Below are 20,732 nucleotides of genomic sequence, written 5' to 3'. Positions count from 1 at the left end.
TCATCCAGATGGTCATTGGCAAACTTCAGACGGGCCTGGACATGCACTGGCTTGAGGAGGGGGACCTTGCGTGCGCTGCAGGATTTTAATCCATGACGGCGTAGTGTGTTACTAATGGTTTTCTGTGAGACTGTGGTCCCAGCTCTCTTCAGGTCATTGACCAGGTCCTGCTGTGTAGTTCTGGGATGATCCCTCACCTTCCTCATGATCATTGATGCCCCACGAGGAGAGATCTTGCATGGAGCCCCAGACCGAGGGTGCTTGACCGTCATCTTGAACTTCTTTCATTTTCTAATAATTGCGCCAATAGTTGTTGCCTTCTCACCAAATTGCTTTCCTATTGTCCTTTTTGCCCATCCCAGCCTTGTGCAGGTCTACAATTGTATCCCTGATGTCTTTACACAGCTCTCTGGTCTTGGCCATTGTGGGTGAGGTTGGAGTCTGTTTGATTGAGTGTGTGGACAGGTGTATTTTATACAGGTAATGAGTTCAAACAGGTGCAGTTAATACAGGTAATGAGTGGAGAACAGGAGGGCTGCTTAAAGAAAAACAGGTCTGTGAGAGCCAGAATACCTACTGGTGATTAAATACTTATATCATAAAATAAAATGCAAATTAATTACTTAAAAATCATACAATGTGATTTTCTGGATTTTTGTTTTAGATTCCGTCTCTCACAGTTGAACCTATGATAAAAATTACAGACCTCTACATGCTTTGTAAGTAGGGAAACCTGCAAAATCGGCAGTGTATCAAATACTCCACACTGTATAGTCACGTAGACCCATATACTTTTTCATGTGGGAAACTATGATTTTCTAAATGTATTATATTTTATTCATGATATTGTTGTAACAAAATAGATTTCTGTTGACTGTGATTAGGGCATTGGAATATAAGAACATCTGCTAGGCTAAATTAACAAACTAGGCATGCATAACTCACCACGTGAGACTCAAATCAAAGACTGGCCAAACACTGTAGAATGACTGTGTATCCTAAGGCATTTTTTGTTTCATTATTATATAATTCTAAGTAATTATTTTTTTATGTCATTTTATAGTCATGTTATTGAAATGCTGAGTGCTCGTGCTAGCCTGTAGCGTGTCACAAATGCTTCACAATTGATTTCTTAAATGGCAGGCTATAGCCTTGAAATGATAATAATGTAGTCAAAGTAATTCATTTTCTTTCCTTCTTAGGCTACCTGGCTCGCTCCTGACTGATTTACATGTCATATGTTGTTTAATAGCCTGTTGTAATGTGGAACATCAATTGCAAGTGACAGAATCACACATGACTTCAAAAAGCAAAGTCTTTTTTTTGTCTCCTCAGCTATAGAACGTTGTAGAGAAGCCTCTGAATGTCTTAAAGACAATCCAAAAATCGTGTCTTTCCCCGGCATTTTAAAGCTTGTTTCTTGTGGACTAAAGCGTCGTTATAGATCGATTATATCAGGGATGGGCAGCTTTGATGGGGGTGAGGGCCCCCCCAAAAAAACGGAACTCATCATGAAGGGCTGCAGTGGCTCGTGGGTCTGCATACCCAGATCTAATTTCCTACTGTTCTACACATTTCGTAGGGTGGAGACAAAGGTTTGCAGTTTTTTTATGTGAGAACTGATGATCATTGGGCCCCACCCCAGTCGGTAATTTGACCATGCTGACCGGTAGACTAATTTATCAATCTAAAAAATCTATTACATTTTTTTTTTGCGGACATGGACTAATTGAGTGACATCTGATGAACAACCGAATTTCGAAATTGCACCTTGTGTATTCTGTTATTATAACTCTCAACAGTAAGTTCAGACTCAGACTGATTTATCAGTCTGGGTCTCATCTTACTGTTGAGAGTTAGAATAATATATATATATATACACTTCCGGTCAAAAGTTTTAGAACACCTACTCAAGAGTTTTTTTACTATTTTCTACTTTATAGAATAATAGTGAAGACATTAACACTATGAAATAACACAATTGGAATCATGTAGTAACCAAAGAAAGTGTTAAACAAATCAAAATATATTTTATATTTGAGATTCTTCAAAGTAGCCACCCTTTGCCGTGGTGACAGCTTTAGGGGTGGAATACAGAAGATAGCCCTATTTGGTCTTAACTTAACACACCAAGTTCTTAAATATCTCACTGTCAGTGAAGGGGTGCTTGGTGACTGAAGAATCAGGCCGACAAAATCTATTGATAGTAGACTATAATTTAATCTGTTAAACAGGTAGGCGTACCTCTTATTTATTGAATGGGAAGAAATATGCTCCAACACAAAGCCCTCTTGTTGTTAGTAGCCTAAAGCCAAGTTAAAATGATGAATTTCAATGAATTAGGCCTTCTCAAAATTTGCCTACTTTCAGCACCCATGCGCTGTTCTTCTCCACAGCTGATTCCTCATGATGTAAGTTAAGTCAATTACTCAAATATGGCTTATTGTGAGGTTGATAACTCTGATAAATAGCTTCATTATGGACAACAAAACATAGTTTTTATTCAAATCAGTTATAGCGGTAGCAAGCTTACCTCTGGTCTTTCTTCTCATCTTCACCCTCTCCCTTGCAAACTGAACAGGACATCAGTAGGTCTAGTCCGCGCTCACAGATATGTTTTTTTTTTGACAAATAAAAAAGTATTTTCGGAAGAAGCCTTTGACTCAACTCCTGAAGTGCCACCGTACGTACACAGCACAGTCAGTGGTTAGTCAGCACAAAGGTTAACATCAACAAGAGCAGTGCAGGCCAGGGCTCATGATTGTGTAATGCAGTGTAGGCTAGCTTTAAATACACCATACCAGCCGCGCAAAAACTCTGGAAGAAAGTATGTTTTCTTATCAAATATAACTTTGCCCTGCACTTCTACGAGCACACTCTTCATATAGCCTAGGCCAAAAGCCTATAGTATAGGCTATGGATCATTTGATTGAGACCACACTAGGTGCACTTGATATTGTGCAGCCAGCAGATAATCAGGGATGAGGGGAATCATTGGGCACACATAAATATACTATAATAAGTAACTAATTCTCAAACCCTGAGTAATATGACATTTAATTGATTGCAAATTACATGACCCTCCCCTGGACTAAATTTAAAAAAATACTAAACACTCCCTTTGACTGAAATTTAAAAAGCATGAACCTGGGTAACAATTATGTACATTTCTAACGTTCTAACGTATAAAGTTCTGGCCTCAGACATTTGTGACCGACCGGCTCGATTCAGACTTACAGTATGTAGCTACATTGGATAAAAGTAGAGACTCAGAACTAGAACATGGTGTAGCATACACTACAGTTGAGAATCAATGGGAAAGTAATTCTGCTTTGAAAGTTGTTAAACTTGTCACCCCACTTTTGAGAAAAAGGCCTTTGAATATTTTGGTACACCTTCTGGAGAGCTCTACATTGTCTACACCCACTCAACATCGTTCACACCCTCTTAAACCTTAGCCCCACCTATCTGAGGCCATGTGCTAAACAGAGTGAGTACGGTAGTGTACTAAACAACTAAGGATTTCAAGAATAAAGCTGGTTTATACAATGTCTATCGATATGTCTGTAGACAGTTGTCGCAGTGACATCATGAACATTCTATTGTCGTCCGACATCAAACTTGTCGTTGTCGTTATGAAAAATTATAAACACAAAAACAACAGGCTGCATGACATCAGCAGCATGGTGGTCATAAATAGCATAACTGGTGAATTTTAACACCTATAAACCCATCCGTTCAAAAACAATTTTGTATTTGTCAATCTAGCAAACCAGGCAATGAAAAGCACATTTCTAAACAATGTTCATTTTTTAGCTTGTTAGCTGGCTAACCAGTTCTAATAATGACCATAGCATATGGCTGACAATGTCTTAACTTTATTCATTATTACAGGAAAATACATTCACAATAAACTCACACGATCATTATTCACAAGTTAATGGCGAGCTAATTATAGAAAATAGCATACTGTTTTGTACGTGACGAAATAAAAGCAGGACATTCTACTGGAGAATTTTAGAACATGGACACTGTCTTGTTGGTCTAACGATTTATCCTAATTTGACTTTGGTGCAGGTCATTCTTCACATTACCGTCTCTGGTAAACACACACTATTTCAAAGAAAATCTAAGTTTATTTGTCACATGCAAAGCATACAGAAGGTGTAAACAGTACAGTAAAATGGTTACTTGCACATTGGAGTCTTTTCTTTAGACATTAGCTACTAGCTTGCTAAACAATGACAATGACAAAACAACGTTTTGTTCATCACGTTTGGGTAAGAAAAAACCGAAAATTAAGTCATTACAACGCAAACTTTTTTTCCAAATTAACTCCATAAAATCGACAGAAACATGCCAAACGTTGTTTAGAATCAATCCTCAAGGTGTTTTTCACATATCTATCGATGATAAATCAATCGTGGCAGTTTGGTTTCTCCTCTGAAGAAAATGGAACGCACATGGACCTGATGATTACGCAATAATGTCAACGGAGGACACCGGGCGGACACCTGGTAAATGTAGTCTCTTATGGTCAATCTTCCAATGATATGCCTACAAATACGTCACAATGCTGCAGACACCTTGGGGAAACGACAGAAAGTGCAGGCTCATTCCTGGCGCATTCACAGCCATATAAGGAGACATTGGAACACAGGGCATTCAAAATCTGGACCATTTCCTGCATGAAATCTCATCTTGGTTTTGCCTGTAGCATTAGTTCTGGGGCACTCACAGATAATATCTTTGCAGTTTTGGAAACGTCAGAGTTTTTTCTTTCCAAAGCTGTCAATTACATGCATAGTCGAGCATCTTTTCGTGACAAAATATCTTGTTTAAAACGGGAACGTTTTTTATCCAAAAATTAAAAGAGCGCCCCCTATCTCGAAGAAGTTAAGCAATGTGCTGAAGGACCTGTCTCCTTGCCTTTGGAAAAAGCCTAGGGTGATATTCATTACTGTAAACATTTGCACGTTTCTTGTTGGACGAGTGAAAAAGGGAGGTACTGTCTCGTAAAGTTCCAATTTCAGTAGCAAGTCATTTCTGTATAACAATTAAGTGCCGTACTTTGATAGTTTTCAATTAAAATGGTCAAAAATAAACAGAAATAACTTCTTAGCAAAAGGCAATTTCTCAAGCAATCATTTTTCAGGGACTGTCTGGGAGTGGTCTGAGTGGGGAGGGTAAAATTGGCAGAAAAGTTTGGATCCCTATTTCTATTGGTCTATTAAATCACTTACCACATTGTGATCTCCCCAAGCAGGCCAAAACTCCCAAACATTTCAAACGGCTCTCATACTAAAACAGGGTTCCCCAAGTGGCGGGTTGTTTTCTGAGCATGTTGCACATAAAACACTGTAAAAAATAAATCAGCTCCAAGTGATTTTAATTTAAGAAATCTGTTCTCAAGTAATTCCCATGCATAATAGAGAGACTTGTGATCGTATTTAAATGTAAGCAAGGTTTGAAGTGATTATGTTTTAGTCGAACTTATCCGTTTGGGCTTCTTGCGGTCAATTTGCAGTCTACGAATGATTTGTAATTGTGTTTTCCGGGCCCACCGACCATCCTCTCCAGAAAAAAATCGTCCCGTGGCTAAATCTAGTTGATGATCCATGCACTAAAAGGTTGTTATCATAATTTTCACAATTTCACAGTGTTATTCCAACCTCAATATATATAAAACACAGTAAAATCAGGTTTTTGACTGCTCTGGGCTGCTCTCATTCAAATTTTCTTCAGTCCAGTTCCTACTGAGAGAACGACCCTCATCCTCATAATTCGGACCGAGGTGCCCTATGCAAAGCCGAGTGCAGGCTCCTGACCTTGACAGATTATCCGGTGTGGATGTTTGAGAACGATAATGAGATCAAAACACAGCCACGCTAAGCTGGGAAAGAGAGGGAGGGAGAAAGTGAGAGAGGGTGGCGAGAGAGGAGGAGAAGAGAAGGAGAAGAGGGAGTAAGCGATAGCTGCGATAAATTGCAGAAGCCGAACCACTTGAGCATAAAATTAGATTTGACAAATGTGTTCGTTTCCTGACAGGCCTGTGACGGAGGAGATATCACAACATTATAAGGTTACAAGAGTATTACTATCAGTTAGTGTTGGGCCAGTGACTTAAAGGTTGCTGGTTCAAATACCTGAGCCAAAATTGTGAAAAATCTGTCGATGTGCCCTTAACCCTCATTTTCTCCAGGTGCGCCGTAGTACTATGGCTGACATTGTAAAACAACACGTTTCACTGCACCTATCTGGTGTACGTGACAATAAAACCAATTTTTTTAAACATTTTTTTTTAATCAAATAAATAAGCATGTCTCTCAGCTTTGATAGAGTTATGTTCAATATAGACTGAGTCAAAAAAAGGTGGTCTATCTGAATTAAAACCCCTTTTCTCATTATGGACTTAAAGATTATATGGGGCCAAATTAAATGTATTATGATGATATAAGATGCTTTGTAAAACTGTCCCCCATTACAAAGCATTCATTTGAGTGCTGTTTCAGAATCGGTACAGACAGTGAAGACAGTGAGAAGTTAAACAAGATTTCATCTCATGGGTGAACAGGATATTTGGCCAAATTTACAACAGGAGTCACATCAGTCCCTTTATGGTCATTCCAATACAAAGACAAATGACTTTCCCTATATTCCTGGGAGAGGTGTATCGTTGTCATCTACTGTAAGTAGGAATCCTATTGATTTCTGTACTCCTATCAGTATCCTTTTCATGACAGATGTAATATTGAAAGTCTTCCACTTCACTAAGTGTAATGCATTACATTAACCAGCCTAGCCAATCAGTACTGTGTCTGTGGGCCTCAACCACAGTTAACTGGTATCATATGGTCAAGTAATTGTTTTAAGACGAACAAATGATATGCATTTCCACATTTTGTGGTGGTGGTTAGGGAATTGAAGTTGTGTGCTGAGTTTAAAAAAAAATGTGTTGATCTGAAGACTTGTGTTATATAGGTCCCAGGAGCTAACACCTAGACTTTAGCTCAGTGGTTTGATATAAGGTCAGTTACATTATCAACTTAGGCAGATGACTATACAAATGTTGAACAACTCTGTAATTCCAACAGATGGATTGATATGAGCAGGAACATTTGTTTGTTATGGTATTAGTGGTTCTGAGGGGTAGTTAATGCATCATTAAACCATTAAAACATTAGTGAAGATTGAGTGCTTGCATTCGGATGATGAATGGGTACAGTTGACAAAAACAGAATAGCGACTGTACAATCAATTTAAAAATGAACTCTCATTTGGATAAGAAGATCAAATGTGCAATTGTGGGTATGCTTAAACAATGTATTCCGTGAATTGGAAATCATTGCAAGCTTTCTGATGCTTCAGCTCTATAAACAGCACATGAGTTGCACTTTCTTCTCACATCCTGTTACTGCCACCAAATGTCATAGCCAATATCTGGCTATTGAGAGAGTTGGTGTGTGTTACATGTCATTAAAGAGGAACATATTACAGCTAAAATCTGTTCTATTATCCAAACCTCTAGTTTTTTGCAGGTGCTTTGTGACGGTCATTGTTTGCTTGCATCTTTTCTCTCATTGTATCGCAAAGTGCTTTCACAGATCGAGGGAGCAGGGACGCTATTCACAGGCAGATTGGGAATCCTACCAGAGAAAAAAAGTACAAAGGAGCTACAGTCAGAAATTCAATGGGCTAGCATACCTTTATCCAAGAGCAAAATTATATTGTGTTATTGTTTAGTCTTGGCATGGTTCTGTCTGGCAGTATGGTGAATGCGCATCAGCACAATGTGTGGTAGGCTATATTGGAAGGAGGGTTTATAGAGAAACCAGTACAGTGTGGACCTGCTATTTCCTCTCCCAATTTTACTCCAAGCAGATTTTTTTGCTCTAGCCAAGCTACTAATTAGATCTACAGTAACCAACAAACAGGTTTAAGACCACAGCTTTGTTATTTCTATCAGTCTATCACAGTGCCATCCGATTTGTCACCAAAGCCCCATGTACTACCCACCGCTGCGACCTCTCGTTGGCTGGCCCTCGCTTCATACTAGGCGCCAAACCCACTGGCTCCAGGTCATCTACAAGACCCTGCTAGGTAAAGTCCCGCCTTATCTCAGCTCACTGGTCACCATAGCAGCACCCACCTGTAGCACGCGCTCCAGCAGGTATATTTCACTGGTCACCCTCAAAACCAATTCTTCCTTTGGCCGCCTCTCCTTCCAGGTCTCTGCTGCCAATGACTGGAACGAACTACAAAAATCTCTGAAACTGCAAGCACTTATCTCCTTCAATAGCTTTAAGAACCAGCTGTCAGAGCAGCTCACAGATTACTGCACCTGTACATAGCCCATCAATAATTTAGCCCAAACAACTACCTCTCCCCCTACTGTATTTATTTATTTATTTTGCTCCTTTGCACCCCATTATTTCTCTCTACTTTGCAATTTATTCCACTGCAAATCTAACGTTCCAGTTTTTTACTTGCTATATTGTATTTACTTCGCCACCATGGCCTTTTTTTTGCCTTTACCTCCCTTATCTCACCTCATTTGCTCACATTGTATATAGACTTATTTTTCTAATTTATGATTGACTCTGTTTGTTTTACTCCATGTGTAACTCTGTGTTGTTGTATGTGTCGAACTGCTTTGCTTCATCTTGGTCAGGGTCGCAATTGTAAATGAGAACTTGTTCTCAACTTGCCTACCTGGTTAAATAAAGGTAAAATAAAATAACATGTATGTGATATACAGAGGATTAAGATGAGCATTTCTCTGAATGTTCCCATCTATTTTTCATTGTGATTTGGTAAAAATCAGACATACTCAGATGGAATCCTCAGGACTAGGGTTGCAAAATTCTGGGAAAAGTCAATAAAATCTGTGAAATCCTGGTTAGACGGGTCTACATTTCCTACTTATTCCCTCCTGATTCTGGGAATCCCCCAACCAGGATTTTGGGAAAATGTGTGAATTTTGGTTAAGAGAGACAAGAGACAAGAACTGGATGGATAATTCAAACACAAATGTCAATTGTACAAAACAATTGTACAAAACAAGTCAATTATAGTCTTAAGTGGAATATAACAACAATGTTATTATGTTTACCCTCACCCCAACAGGTATCAGAATTATACATAAACCAGGTCAACAGTGTTACAGTGTTTTGCCTCGGAAGCAAAAGTGGACACAACTAGAATGGACCTGTGTTTGCTATAATTGATGCAGTGTTGTGGTGTGAAATGTTATTTTAGGGTCTGACCTTGTGTCTAGTGCTTTGTTTTATTGAATTTCATGGTATTGCACACATACGCCTCACGAAGGAGTTCAGGACACATACTATGGCTTTACATTATGCAAGGTTATGTAATGTCAAACTTTTCTTTATAAGGTCATAGTTTAGGCTCGTGCTTTTTCGCACACACAGCTGTTCATTTGTTTTATTTAGAGTGAACTATTGTAGCTTTTAAATGCAGCTGATTTCCCAAAATGTTCATGAGAGACAAATTATGAAAATAAGGAGCTGCAATTAGATGCCTGTTATTTAGCATCAGGCTACAACCCAAGAGATGAATTAAGGGCCTTTGTGAGGCAGACTAAGAAGACTCAACATGTTAATCTGAAGCCCATTGACTGAGGTTCACAAGAACAAATTCCAAATCTAAAGTTGCATCTCAATTTGTGTTTGCCCTCAGTCATAAAATGCATTACATTGCTTAACCGGGAGTGCTTATAACTATCGTTCAATAATAATATGCCCCTTTGTTTATTAGTGTGGATATTGTGGTATCAAAACTGAGCTGCTTATTCCTCATTATTTGATGTGTCTGGAAATTCCTAACACATTAAAGCCTAGGCATTGTGCTTATGGCAGGATTGTGAAAAAGGATGATGCAAATTATCCCTGGATTTCTTCCCAAGGAGCAGGTCTCCCTATTTATTAAATTTGTAAAAGTGCTTTCGAGCAATGCACATGTTATCCTCTTAACAGTCAAAATAGTATATACTCCAGCATTTACTTAATGTAGTAATCACATCCCCTTGGAATCAAAGGGGGTTTCACAGTCATAAATAGTGTATGGTGTCCATATGAGGAAAGCCTCAAAGTTACTTGACTCTGAGGCTGTCCTGTGGTAGTGTAATGGGCTTGGTTTCTTCCGTTTCCACTGCAAATACAGTACCTTCAGAAAGTATTCACACCCCTTGACTTTTTCCACATTTTGATGTTACTGCCTGATTTAAAATTGATTAAATTGAGATACTGTGTCACTGATTTACACGTAATACCCCATAATGTCAAAGTGGAATTATGTTTTTCAAAATTGTACAACTTAATTACAAATTCTAAGCTGAATTGTCTTGAGTCAATATGTATTCAATCCTTTTGTTATGGCAAACCTAAATAAGTTCAGGAGTAAAAGTTTGCTCATTAATATGTTGCATGGACTCACTCTGTGTGCAATAATAATATTTAGCATGATTTTAAAATTACTACCCCATCTCTGTACCCAACACATACAAGTCCCTCAGTCAAACAGTGAATTTCAAGCACAGATTCAACCACAAAGACCAGGGCAGCTATTGGCAGATGGGGGAAAAATACATTGAATATTCATTTGAACATGACAAAGTTATTAATTACACTTTGAATGGTGTATTAATAGACACTGTCACTACAAAAATACAGGCACCCTTCCTGACTCAGTTACCGGAGTGGAAGGAAACCGCCCAGGGATTTCACCAATGGTGATTTTAAAAGAGTTACAGAGTTCAATGGCTGTGATAGGAGGTTACTGAGAATGGATAAACGACATTGTAGATACTCCACAATACTAACATAAATACAGAGTGAAATGAAGGAAGCCTATACAGAATAATAATCCAAAATATGAATCCTGTTTGCAATAGAAATGAACATTCTCCTCAATTTAAACCGTTATGTTTGGGGCAAATCCAACACAACAGATCAGGTACCACCCTTCATATTTTCAAGCATGGTGGTGGCTGCATCATGTTATGGGTATCCTTGTCATCAGCAACGACTAGGGATTTTTTTAAATAATAAAAATAAATGGATTAGAGCTAAGCACAGGCAAAACCCTAGAGCAAAACTTGGTTCAGTCTGCTTTACAACAGACAGTGGGAGACAAATTCCTACTTTTCACCAGGACAATTGCATAAAAAACAAGGCCAAATATACACTGGAGTTGCTTACCAAGAATGTTCCTGAGTGGCCTAGTTACGGTTTTGAAAATGTATTGCAAGACTTGAAAATGGCTTTCTAGCTATGATCAACAACTAACTCAACAGAGCTTGAATAATTTTTTAAATATTAATGGGCAAATATTTTTCAACACAGGTGTGCAAAGCTCTTAGAGACTTACCCAGAAAGACTCACAGCTGTTATCACTGCCAAAGGGTCCTGGACTTCCTGACGGGACACCCCCAGGTGGTGAGGGTAGGTAACATCTCCACCCCGCTGACCCTCAACACTGGGGCCCCACAAGTGTGTGTTCTCAGCCCTCCCCTGTACTCCCTGTTCACCCATGACTGCGTGGTCATGCACGCCTCCAACTCAATCATCAAGTTTGCAGATGACACTACAGTGGTAGGCTTGATTTCCAACAACGACGAGACGGCCTACAGGGAGGAGGTGAGGGCCCTCGGAGTGTGGTGTCAGGAAAATAACCTCTCACTCAACGTCAACAAAACAAAGGAGATGATTGTGGACTTCAGTTAACAGCAGAAGGAGCAGCCTCCTATCCACATCGACGGGACAGTAGTGGAGAAGGTGGAAAGTTTTAAGTTCCTCGGCGTACACATCACAGACAAACAGAAATGGTCCACCCACACAGACAGCATGGTGAAGAAGGCGCAGCAGAGCCTCTTCAACCTCAGAAGGCTGAAGAAATTCGGCTTGTCACCAAAACCACTCAAACTTTTACAGATGCACAATCGAGAGCATCCTGTCGGGCTGTATCACCGCCTGATACGGCAACTGCTCTGCCCACAACCGTAAGGCTCTCCAGAGGGTAGTGAGGTCTGCACAACGCATCACAGTGTCAAACTACCTGCCCTCCAGGACACCTACACCACCCGATGTCACAGGAAGGCCATAAAGATCATCAAGGACAACAACTACCCGAGCCACTGCCTGTTCACCCCGCTATCATCCAGAAGGCGAGGTCAGTACAGGTGCATCAAAGCGGGGACCGAGAGACTGAAAAACCCAAGGCCATCAGACTGTTAAACAGCCATCGCCAACATACTGACTCATCTCTAGCCACATTAATAATGAAAAAATGTATGTAATAAATGTATCACTAGCCACTTTAAATAATGTTTACTTTGATTTGAGGTTATTCTAACATTTATTCACCCAGGGTGTTGAATACTTATCTAATCATGATATAGTAGTGGTGTATTTTCCAATAATATTGATTTTGTTTTCCCACTTTGTAACGCAACAACGTGAAAAACAACAAGAGGTGTGAATACTCTCTGAAGGCACTGTAGCAGCAGAGCTCTGTGATTCCGTTGACCACTGGCAGTGGCTTGTTGGGAGGTATCAGTAGACCACAGGTGCTGATTCTCCAGGGAAAACACTGAGATATTGGTGGGAAGGTGTATCAATCAGAGCCAAGTTTTTGGTCAGTTTTTGTTCTGCCTTATTTTGATACATTTGAAGTCAGAAGTTTACATACACTCAGGTTTGACTAATTAAAACTCATTTTTCAACCACTCCACAAATGTCTTGTTAACAAACTATAGTTTTGGCAAGTCGGTTAGGGCATCTACTTTGTGCATGACACAAGTAATTTTTCCAACAATTATTTACAGATAGATTATTTCACTTATAATTCACTCTATCACAATTCCAGTGGGTCAGAAGTTTACATACATTAAGTTAAGTGTGCTTTTAAACAGCTTGGAAAATTCCAGAAAATGATGACATGGCTTTAGAAGCTTCTGACATCATTTGAGTCAATTGGAGATGTACCTGTGGATATATTTCAAGGCCTACCTTCAAACTCAGTGCCTCTTTGCTTGACATCATGGGAAAATCAAAAGAAATCAGCCAAGACCTCAGAAAAAAAATAGACGACCTCCACAAATCCGGTTCATCCTTGGGAGCAATTTCCAAATGGCTGAAGGTACCATGTTCATCTGTACAAACAATAGTATGGAAGTATAAACACCATGGGACCACGCAGCCATCATACCGCTCAGGAAGGAGATGCGTTCTGTCTCGTAGAATTGAATGTACTTTGGTGTGAAAAGTGCAAATAAATCCCAGAACAACATCTGTGGACCTGGTGAAGATGCTGGAGGAAACGGGTACAAAAGTATCTATATCCACAGTAAATTGAGTCCTATATCGACATAACCTGAAAGGCTGCTCAGCAAGGAAGATGCCATTGCTCCAAAACCTCCATAAAAAGCCAAACTATGGTTTGCAACTGCACATGGGGACATAGATCGTACTTTTTTGAGAAATTATCTTGTCTGATGAAACAAAAATAGAACTGTTTGGCCATAATGACCATCGTTATGTTTGGAGGAAAAAGGGGGAGGCTTGCAAGCCGAAGAACACCATCCCAACCCTGAAACACTGGGGGTGGCAGCATCGTGTTGTGGGGGTGCTTTGCTGCAGGAGGGACTGGTGCACTTCACAAAATAGATGGCATCACGAGGTTGGAAAATTATGTGGATATATTGAAGCAACATCTCAAGACATCAGTCAGGAAGTTAAAGCTTGGTCGCAAATGGGTCTTCCAAATGGACAATGACCCCAAGACTACTTACAAAGTTTTGGCAAAATGGCTTAAGGACAACAAAGTCAAGGTATTGGAGTGGCAATCACAAAGCCCTGACCTCAATCCTATAGAAAATGGGTGGGCAGAACTGAAAAAGTGTGTGCGAGCAAAGAGGCCTACAAACCTGACTCAGTTACACCAGCTCTGTCAGGAGGATTGGGCCAAAATTCATTTATTGGGGAAACTTGTGGAAGGCTACCTGAAACATTTAACACAAGTTAAACAATTTAAAGGCAATACTACCAAATACTAATTGAGTGTATGTAAACTTCTGACCAACTGGGAATGTGATGAAGGAACTAAAAGCTGAATTAAATCATTCTCTCTAATATTATTCTGACATTTCACATTCTTAAAATAAAGTGGTGATCCTAACTGACCAAAGACAGGGAATTTTTACTAGGATTAAATGTCAGAAATTGTGAAAAACTGAATTTAAATGTATTTGGCTGAGGTGTATGTAAACTTCCGACTTCAACTGTACATGCACACTCATGTTGTTTAAGTTTCGATGAGGGTACTCTAATTGGTGTTCTTAAATAAAAAGAGGAAAAAGTTGATCGTATTTAGTTAGATAATTTTTTTTACACATAAACTTATGCTCTTCATATCTAACTGATACAATACGGCAATACCAAGGGCCCTAAATACAACATGCTAAATTTAGTGATAGTAATAGTGAATTAATTCAACATTTTCTATTATACCTGAGTAGTCTAGTACCTACTCCAAGTTATCTGATCCTCCTTTGTTTTAAAGTGAACTAAAAGGACAATGGAGTAGAGAAGAAGCTGAGCTCCTGTTCTTTTGGAGCCATTTTCCACTCTCCTCACTCTCTTCCATTACTGCAGCAGATATCAAAGCTGCTGTTGGTATTCACAGCATTCCCTGAAATGGAGTGTGGCTTTCTGTCTGTTTACAGAGCAAATCTAATGTCGGCTCTAATGTACACAATCTAGTCCACTGCGGTGTTTAGTGCAAAACCCCTTAAGAATTTTGGCAGTAGTTTCAGACAACTGTGTTCCAGACCAGTTGGCCTTGAGCTAATGTGACTGTCTCCTTTTTCTCAGGGGGGATTTTCGAACAAACAGAGGGACCAGTGCCGCTCGTCAGCCCAGAGGAGCTTGCCTTTAAATTTGCAGTGAACAACATCAACAGAAACAGGACTTTATTGCCCAACACGACGTTAACATACGACATACAGAGGATTAATATCTACGACAGTTTTGAAGCGTCGAGAAAAGGTGAGTGACATGCACGTTGTTTGCCCAGGGATTACGGCCAATGGCCACGCTGTGGAATGGATGGAAGCAAGGCCATTGGATGACAGCAGACCATAACAAATCAACCTAACGGTTTATTGCAAGTCTTTATGGCAAGGGGTTTCATTAGTTTAACTCATAGTGCATTATTATATACTTGGCTGTTTTAGATTTTTAATAGTGGTATTTTGTTTGATGTTAGTTCATTAACTGCACTCTGAAACCAGGATTTATTCCAGTAGACATATAAGTCTACAACAATTATTTTGTTGTGGTGACAAAATTATCCATATAGATTTTTTGTTGTTGATAATTCACCAAATACATTTCTCATCTCACTTGTTGAACGTCATGACATGATATGGTGTCTTTCCCAGAGTTAACTCTCTCTCTGTTCTTGCCATTCTAGCCTGTGACCAACTGTCTTTAGGTGTAGTGGCAATATTTGGGCCGTCACATAGCTCGTCCTCAAACGCCGTCCAGTCCATCTGCAATGCGTTGGAAGTGCCACACATCCAGGTGCGATGGAAACATCACCCTATGGACAACAGGGACACATTTTACGCCAACCTGTACCCGGATTACTCTTCTCTCAGCTACGGCATCTTGGATTTGGTGCAGTTCCTGAAGTGGAAAACAGCCACAGTCGTATACGATGACAGTACAGGTGGGAATATGACGTTTTCTAACTAATGGGGGGTGAGTTTCTCGAAAGCTTCGTAGTACTGAGATCAGCTTAAGTCCAATCGTAGCGATACAAAGCTTTCCGGAAACTTAGGATTTGTAATACTCCACAGTATATACTTTTGAATTGTGATACTTTTGTCTGATAAATGTGATATGTGTAAGATCAACCACCAAACAACTAAATCACACTTTAGAAGAAGCAAAATATTAATTTTGTTAATTGTTCTTGATATGTGTGTGTTGGCAGTTGAATGATGTTGTGCGTGGCTGTTAGCTTTCTGATGTTTGTTCCCTAAAGGTCTTATTAGACTACAGGAACTGATAATGGCCCCCTCCAGGTATAACATCAGGCTAAAAATTCGCCAGCTCCCTCTTGACGGTGAGGACACCAGGCCTCTCCTCAAGGAGATGAAGAGAGGACGGGAGTTTCGCATTATTTTCGATTGCAGCCATGAAATGGCTGCACAGATCCTTAAGCAGGTGAGAGCCTCACTGGCACTGTTCAGGGACTGACATAATTTAACTGATCGAAGCTATAGACAATATCAAATTCATATTCTGCGTTGACATACATTCTGGAATTGGGCTTATTAAAAAGCGGTAATATTGTCTTAGGAAAAAATGGTTCTGCTTTTTTGGAAAACGGTAATGTAAGTGTCAAAATTGAGTTTTGTAAATCTGTTTTTCAAAGTAAATATTATGTGTTTTTCTGTGCTTATTTTGGTTGCCATGATATGTATTGCCTTTTACACCACAGATGAAATGCTGTTATTTGATGTTCTAACTCGCACACCAGGAACACTTTGTTGATTTTAATATTGATATTGAAGCCCATACTGTGGTTTCTGATGAAAATTGCTTAACTTGGCTCATGTCTCTTCCACTGTAATCTGCATACAGTGGTTACAGATGCATATCAGACCAATAAACTGCAAAATATAGACCATCACAGATTTACAGCATGTGGTGAGGAGACATGTCTTCTTGAGGCAATGAATGGCTTTCTAAGAACGTAATACAAATACATTTTGACATAAGTAGTTCAGTTTACATTTGATTTTGTAAAAATGTGTTGATGGTTGAAACAATATAATATATTCAAAAGATTGCTGGCCTTATGCGTCATACCCCTTCTGTTAGATATGACTCTTCTGAGGACGAAGAGATATTCAGCAACTCTTAGTAGGATAATGGAGGTTGCATCAAAAATGTATATTGTATTTATAAAGCCCTCTTTAAAAATAGACATGTATAACACTAATCCAATACTTCTGCAGTACCCTACGTTTGGAGTTTGCTGATAGTCTCTGGCCTCCCCACAATGCCCTGCTCTCTACCGCCTGTCTGGTGTTCTCACCTAAAACAACCTCCCCTCGTCAGTTCATATCCCCCCCTCCAGGTGTAGAGAAAATAAATGGAAAACATGGCAGGACCAGACCTTCTGTCTGGACCTGTCCCAGAGCTATGTCCCAGGTGTCTCTTAAAAAGCGCTGACCCCTTTAGCGACGGTTCCATCCTGGTAGTACTTTTTGTCACGTTTCTTTAAGTGGCTCGGCCACCGGGGAAAGAGAGACAGATGGAGGCCAATGAAATGAGGTTGATGAGGATGTAGTAGAGTCAGGTGAGGGACCCAAAACACACAGATTTTAATGTGACTTTGAAATTGCAGGTTATATAGGGTGGGGCAAAAAGGTATTTAGTCAGCCACCAATTGTGCAAGTTCTCCCACTTAAAAAGATGAGAGAGGCCTGTAATTTTCATCATAGGTATACTTCAACTATGACAGACAAAATGACAAAACAAAATCCAGAAAATCACATTGTAGGATTTTTTATGAATTTATTTGCAAATTATGGTGGAAAATAAGTATTTGGTCACCTACAAACAAGCAAGATTTCTAAATTCATAAAAAATCCTACAATGTGATTTTCTGGATTTTTTTCTGATTTTGTCTGTCATAGTTGAAGTGTACCTATGATGAAAATTACAGGCCTCTCTCATCTTTTTAAGTGGGAGAACTTGCACAATTGGTGGCTGACTAAATAGTTTTTTGCCCCACTGTATAAAAAAATCATAGACTCTACTCCCAGCCATTTAATGAAAATTACATTTGGGCGCTATACTTTCCATAGGCAGGTATTCATCCAACAATAGCGGAGATCCTATATCAAAAAATTGTCATGCGTTGGAAATCATTTTTCCCTTCTGACATCTTATAGTATTGATAGTGTCATTCATTTTCTTTGTAGTCTGTAGGTGCGATAAATGGAGAAGAGACTTCCACTTCCAAAAAACACAGCAACTTATTTGCATAACCTTGGGTATTCTTCACAACAGATGGTACAATTAAACAGGAAATACTGCCGCCATGGGAACGTAGAAGATTTGAATGTAGATTGAGTGAAACAAGTGGTGGTTATAATGGGGGGGGTGAAATAGGAGGAACAGATTACTGCTCACTTCTTTGATTGAAGGCCTCCTTTCTCCAGGGAAGGAGTCACGTGATCATAACAATTGCAAACCCTTTAAATGCATGGTGTCGAAAAAGCCCTCAGGCAGCTAGAATCACAACTTGCTTTTACTTTATTATCCAAGGGTCACATGTGGCGCCATAATTGCAACAAAAACAGCATCACGATCTTGGCAACGACGACACACAGCGATGGTCAATACACTCATTAAGACCTGTGGCTTTTCTCCCATTGCTCCTGAACAGCTTCAATGGCGTTCGCCGTTTGCTTGCCAATGTTTGTTTTGACTGTGGATATTGATTGCAAATTACCCCAGCGTGACACAGTGACCTTCTTCATTGTCTTGTCTCTCCATTCCTCTCCTCCTCATCTCTCCCTCTCTCTCCCCCTACAGGCCCAGACAATGGGAATGATGACAGAATACTACCACTACATCTTCACCACTCTGGTAATTTACAATGCTTGCTAATGCAAATTGAGTCACATTCCCCCCCCATTAGATTGTTTTGATGAATGCCGCTTAATTGCCGATGGGGGTTTGGATCCGGTACACAATACCAATTTTGTTTGACTAACTGGCAGCGTAATGGAGTCTTCAATAATCCGCCACCTGTAAACACTTCTATCGCTGTTAAAGTCTTTCAAAAGGACAAAGGCAACAGATTGGAAGTAGATGATGGATTTATTTAACTAGGCAAGTCAGTTAAGAACAAATTCTTAATTTCAATGACGGCCTAGGAACAGTGGGTTAACTGCCTGTTCAGGGGCAGAACGAATTATTTGTACCTTGTCAGCTCGGGGATTTGAAATTACAACCTTCCGGTTACTAGTCCAATGTTCTAACCACTAGGCTACCCTGCCGCCCCAAAATTGAACCTATTGAATGACCACTAACACGTTAGTGTTTTGATTGTAGCACAAGCATTTTTCAGTTAGTGCAGCCTTGTCCTTTCCACCCTTTTGAGTGCTGTGGTCTAATGGCCCCTTTTAGCTAGATGTCATTTTGTTCAAAATAAGCACAGGTGTTTACCTTTTTTTTTTTTAAGATTTGAGTCGCACCACAATTCGAGTAAGACTTTGGCTCAGGACATTTTCATCAAGGGTTATACTGTATATGCACATCCTGTGTCCTTTCATCAACAAACTATTCCTAGTTCCACCTTGAATATCCCCTACTGCCATATTGAATTTGGAGGACGTCAGAAACACTAACTCACAATACCGAAACACATTACCAGGAGACGGCAACCTCCCTCGGGTGTGTTATTGGGTCCTGTGCCCAGTCTGTTCACTGCTCCCAGCAGAGTACAAGGCTGGGCAGCACAGATTGAATCTTTCTGTCTGGTGACAAAAGGACAGGGCAGGATTAATACAGTGGTCCCCATGGTGATGGTGCTGTATGTGTTCCTATTGGGCAGAACTCTCTCTTTCGCTATCTGTCTCTATCTCTCTTGCACACACTCACACGCTCGCAAACACGCACTCACACTGGGGATCAGGAGGATGGGGGCTAGACAGGCCCTAGCATGATGGACTTGGCCAGTCTGTTTTGATAAGACAATATGACATACAAGGCTGGGTGTGATGCGTGTCATCTTTCATGCTCGGCAGCATGGCAACGGCATCGTTCTGCCATGCGTCGTCATTTGTGTAGGCCTATACCAACAAGCGTTTTAATAGTACCCAAGGCTGTCTCTGTCACACTGTGTACGTCTCAACCAAGTGTGAGAGGAACTGGTTGAGTTATTGACGGTCGAGTACTTCAAATATGATATAAAATATACAGACACGCATTTTAGCTTAGTATCTATTATAAATAACAGCTGCCTGACTTGAGTGCTGCACTGAAGCTACTGTACATAACATTTCTCAAAACATAGGATTTTGGGGTGGCAGGTAGCCTAGTGGTTAGAGCTTTGGGCCAGTAACCAGAAGGTTGCTGGATCAAATCCCCGAGCTGATGAGGTAGTTAACCCACTGTCATCATTGTAAATAACAATTTGTTCTTAAATGACTTGCTGGGTAAAATAAAAAAAGCAGTCATACTGACAGTCATGCCATTTCAAAGATTCTACCTGAAATGATGAATACATATAGGGCAACAATGTTCCCCTTGATAATGTTCATGTTTATCATCCTGGGGACACCAAATTACTAGAGCGTGAACAGGTAATACCAGAATGGTAATAGGGTAATATAGCAGCAGCCTTGTCCTCTGAATTGAGGCTGTCATAGCTTCAGCCCTTTACACCCTACAGGGTTATCTCCAATAATCTGTGCTGAGAACCTTCCTTTACTTCCTGTTTTAGTGTATTGTCAGTGATATGGAGCATTCTGAAGGTACAGAGGCACTGTGTGTGTGGTACTGTGTATAGTCTAATGTTGATTGACAACTGTAGTTTTCAGAATTTCAGAGTTTTCCCAGTCAAGTAACTGAATTCAAAGATTAATGCAACTCTCATAAATGTTGCACGTTTAGTTCAAATCCATT

At 39.9% G+C, this 20,732-nt stretch overlaps 1 protein-coding gene across 1 annotated transcript in view; it reads left to right on the top strand.

Annotated features, from left to right (window-relative positions):
• The window catches only part of LOC112246568 (glutamate receptor ionotropic, kainate 3-like), a 125,723-nt gene that overhangs the window by 52,787 nt on the left and 52,204 nt on the right, over positions 1 to 20,732 (top strand). Inside the window, exons 2-5 of the mRNA XM_024414961.1 lie at positions 14,892 to 15,065; positions 15,493 to 15,750; positions 16,069 to 16,250; positions 18,636 to 18,689. Of these exons, the coding sequence (XP_024270729.1) occupies positions 14,892 to 15,065; positions 15,493 to 15,750; positions 16,069 to 16,250; positions 18,636 to 18,689 (668 nt within the window). The remainder of the gene's footprint in view (positions 1 to 14,891; positions 15,066 to 15,492; positions 15,751 to 16,068; positions 16,251 to 18,635; positions 18,690 to 20,732) is intronic.

This window comes from Oncorhynchus tshawytscha, linkage group LG03 (assembly GCF_018296145.1).
Source record: "Oncorhynchus tshawytscha isolate Ot180627B linkage group LG03, Otsh_v2.0, whole genome shotgun sequence".
Lineage (NCBI taxonomy): Eukaryota > Metazoa > Chordata > Actinopteri > Salmoniformes > Salmonidae > Oncorhynchus > Oncorhynchus tshawytscha.
The sequence above is the reverse complement of the archived record's forward strand: the minus strand, read 5'-3'. Positions and strand labels throughout refer to the sequence as shown.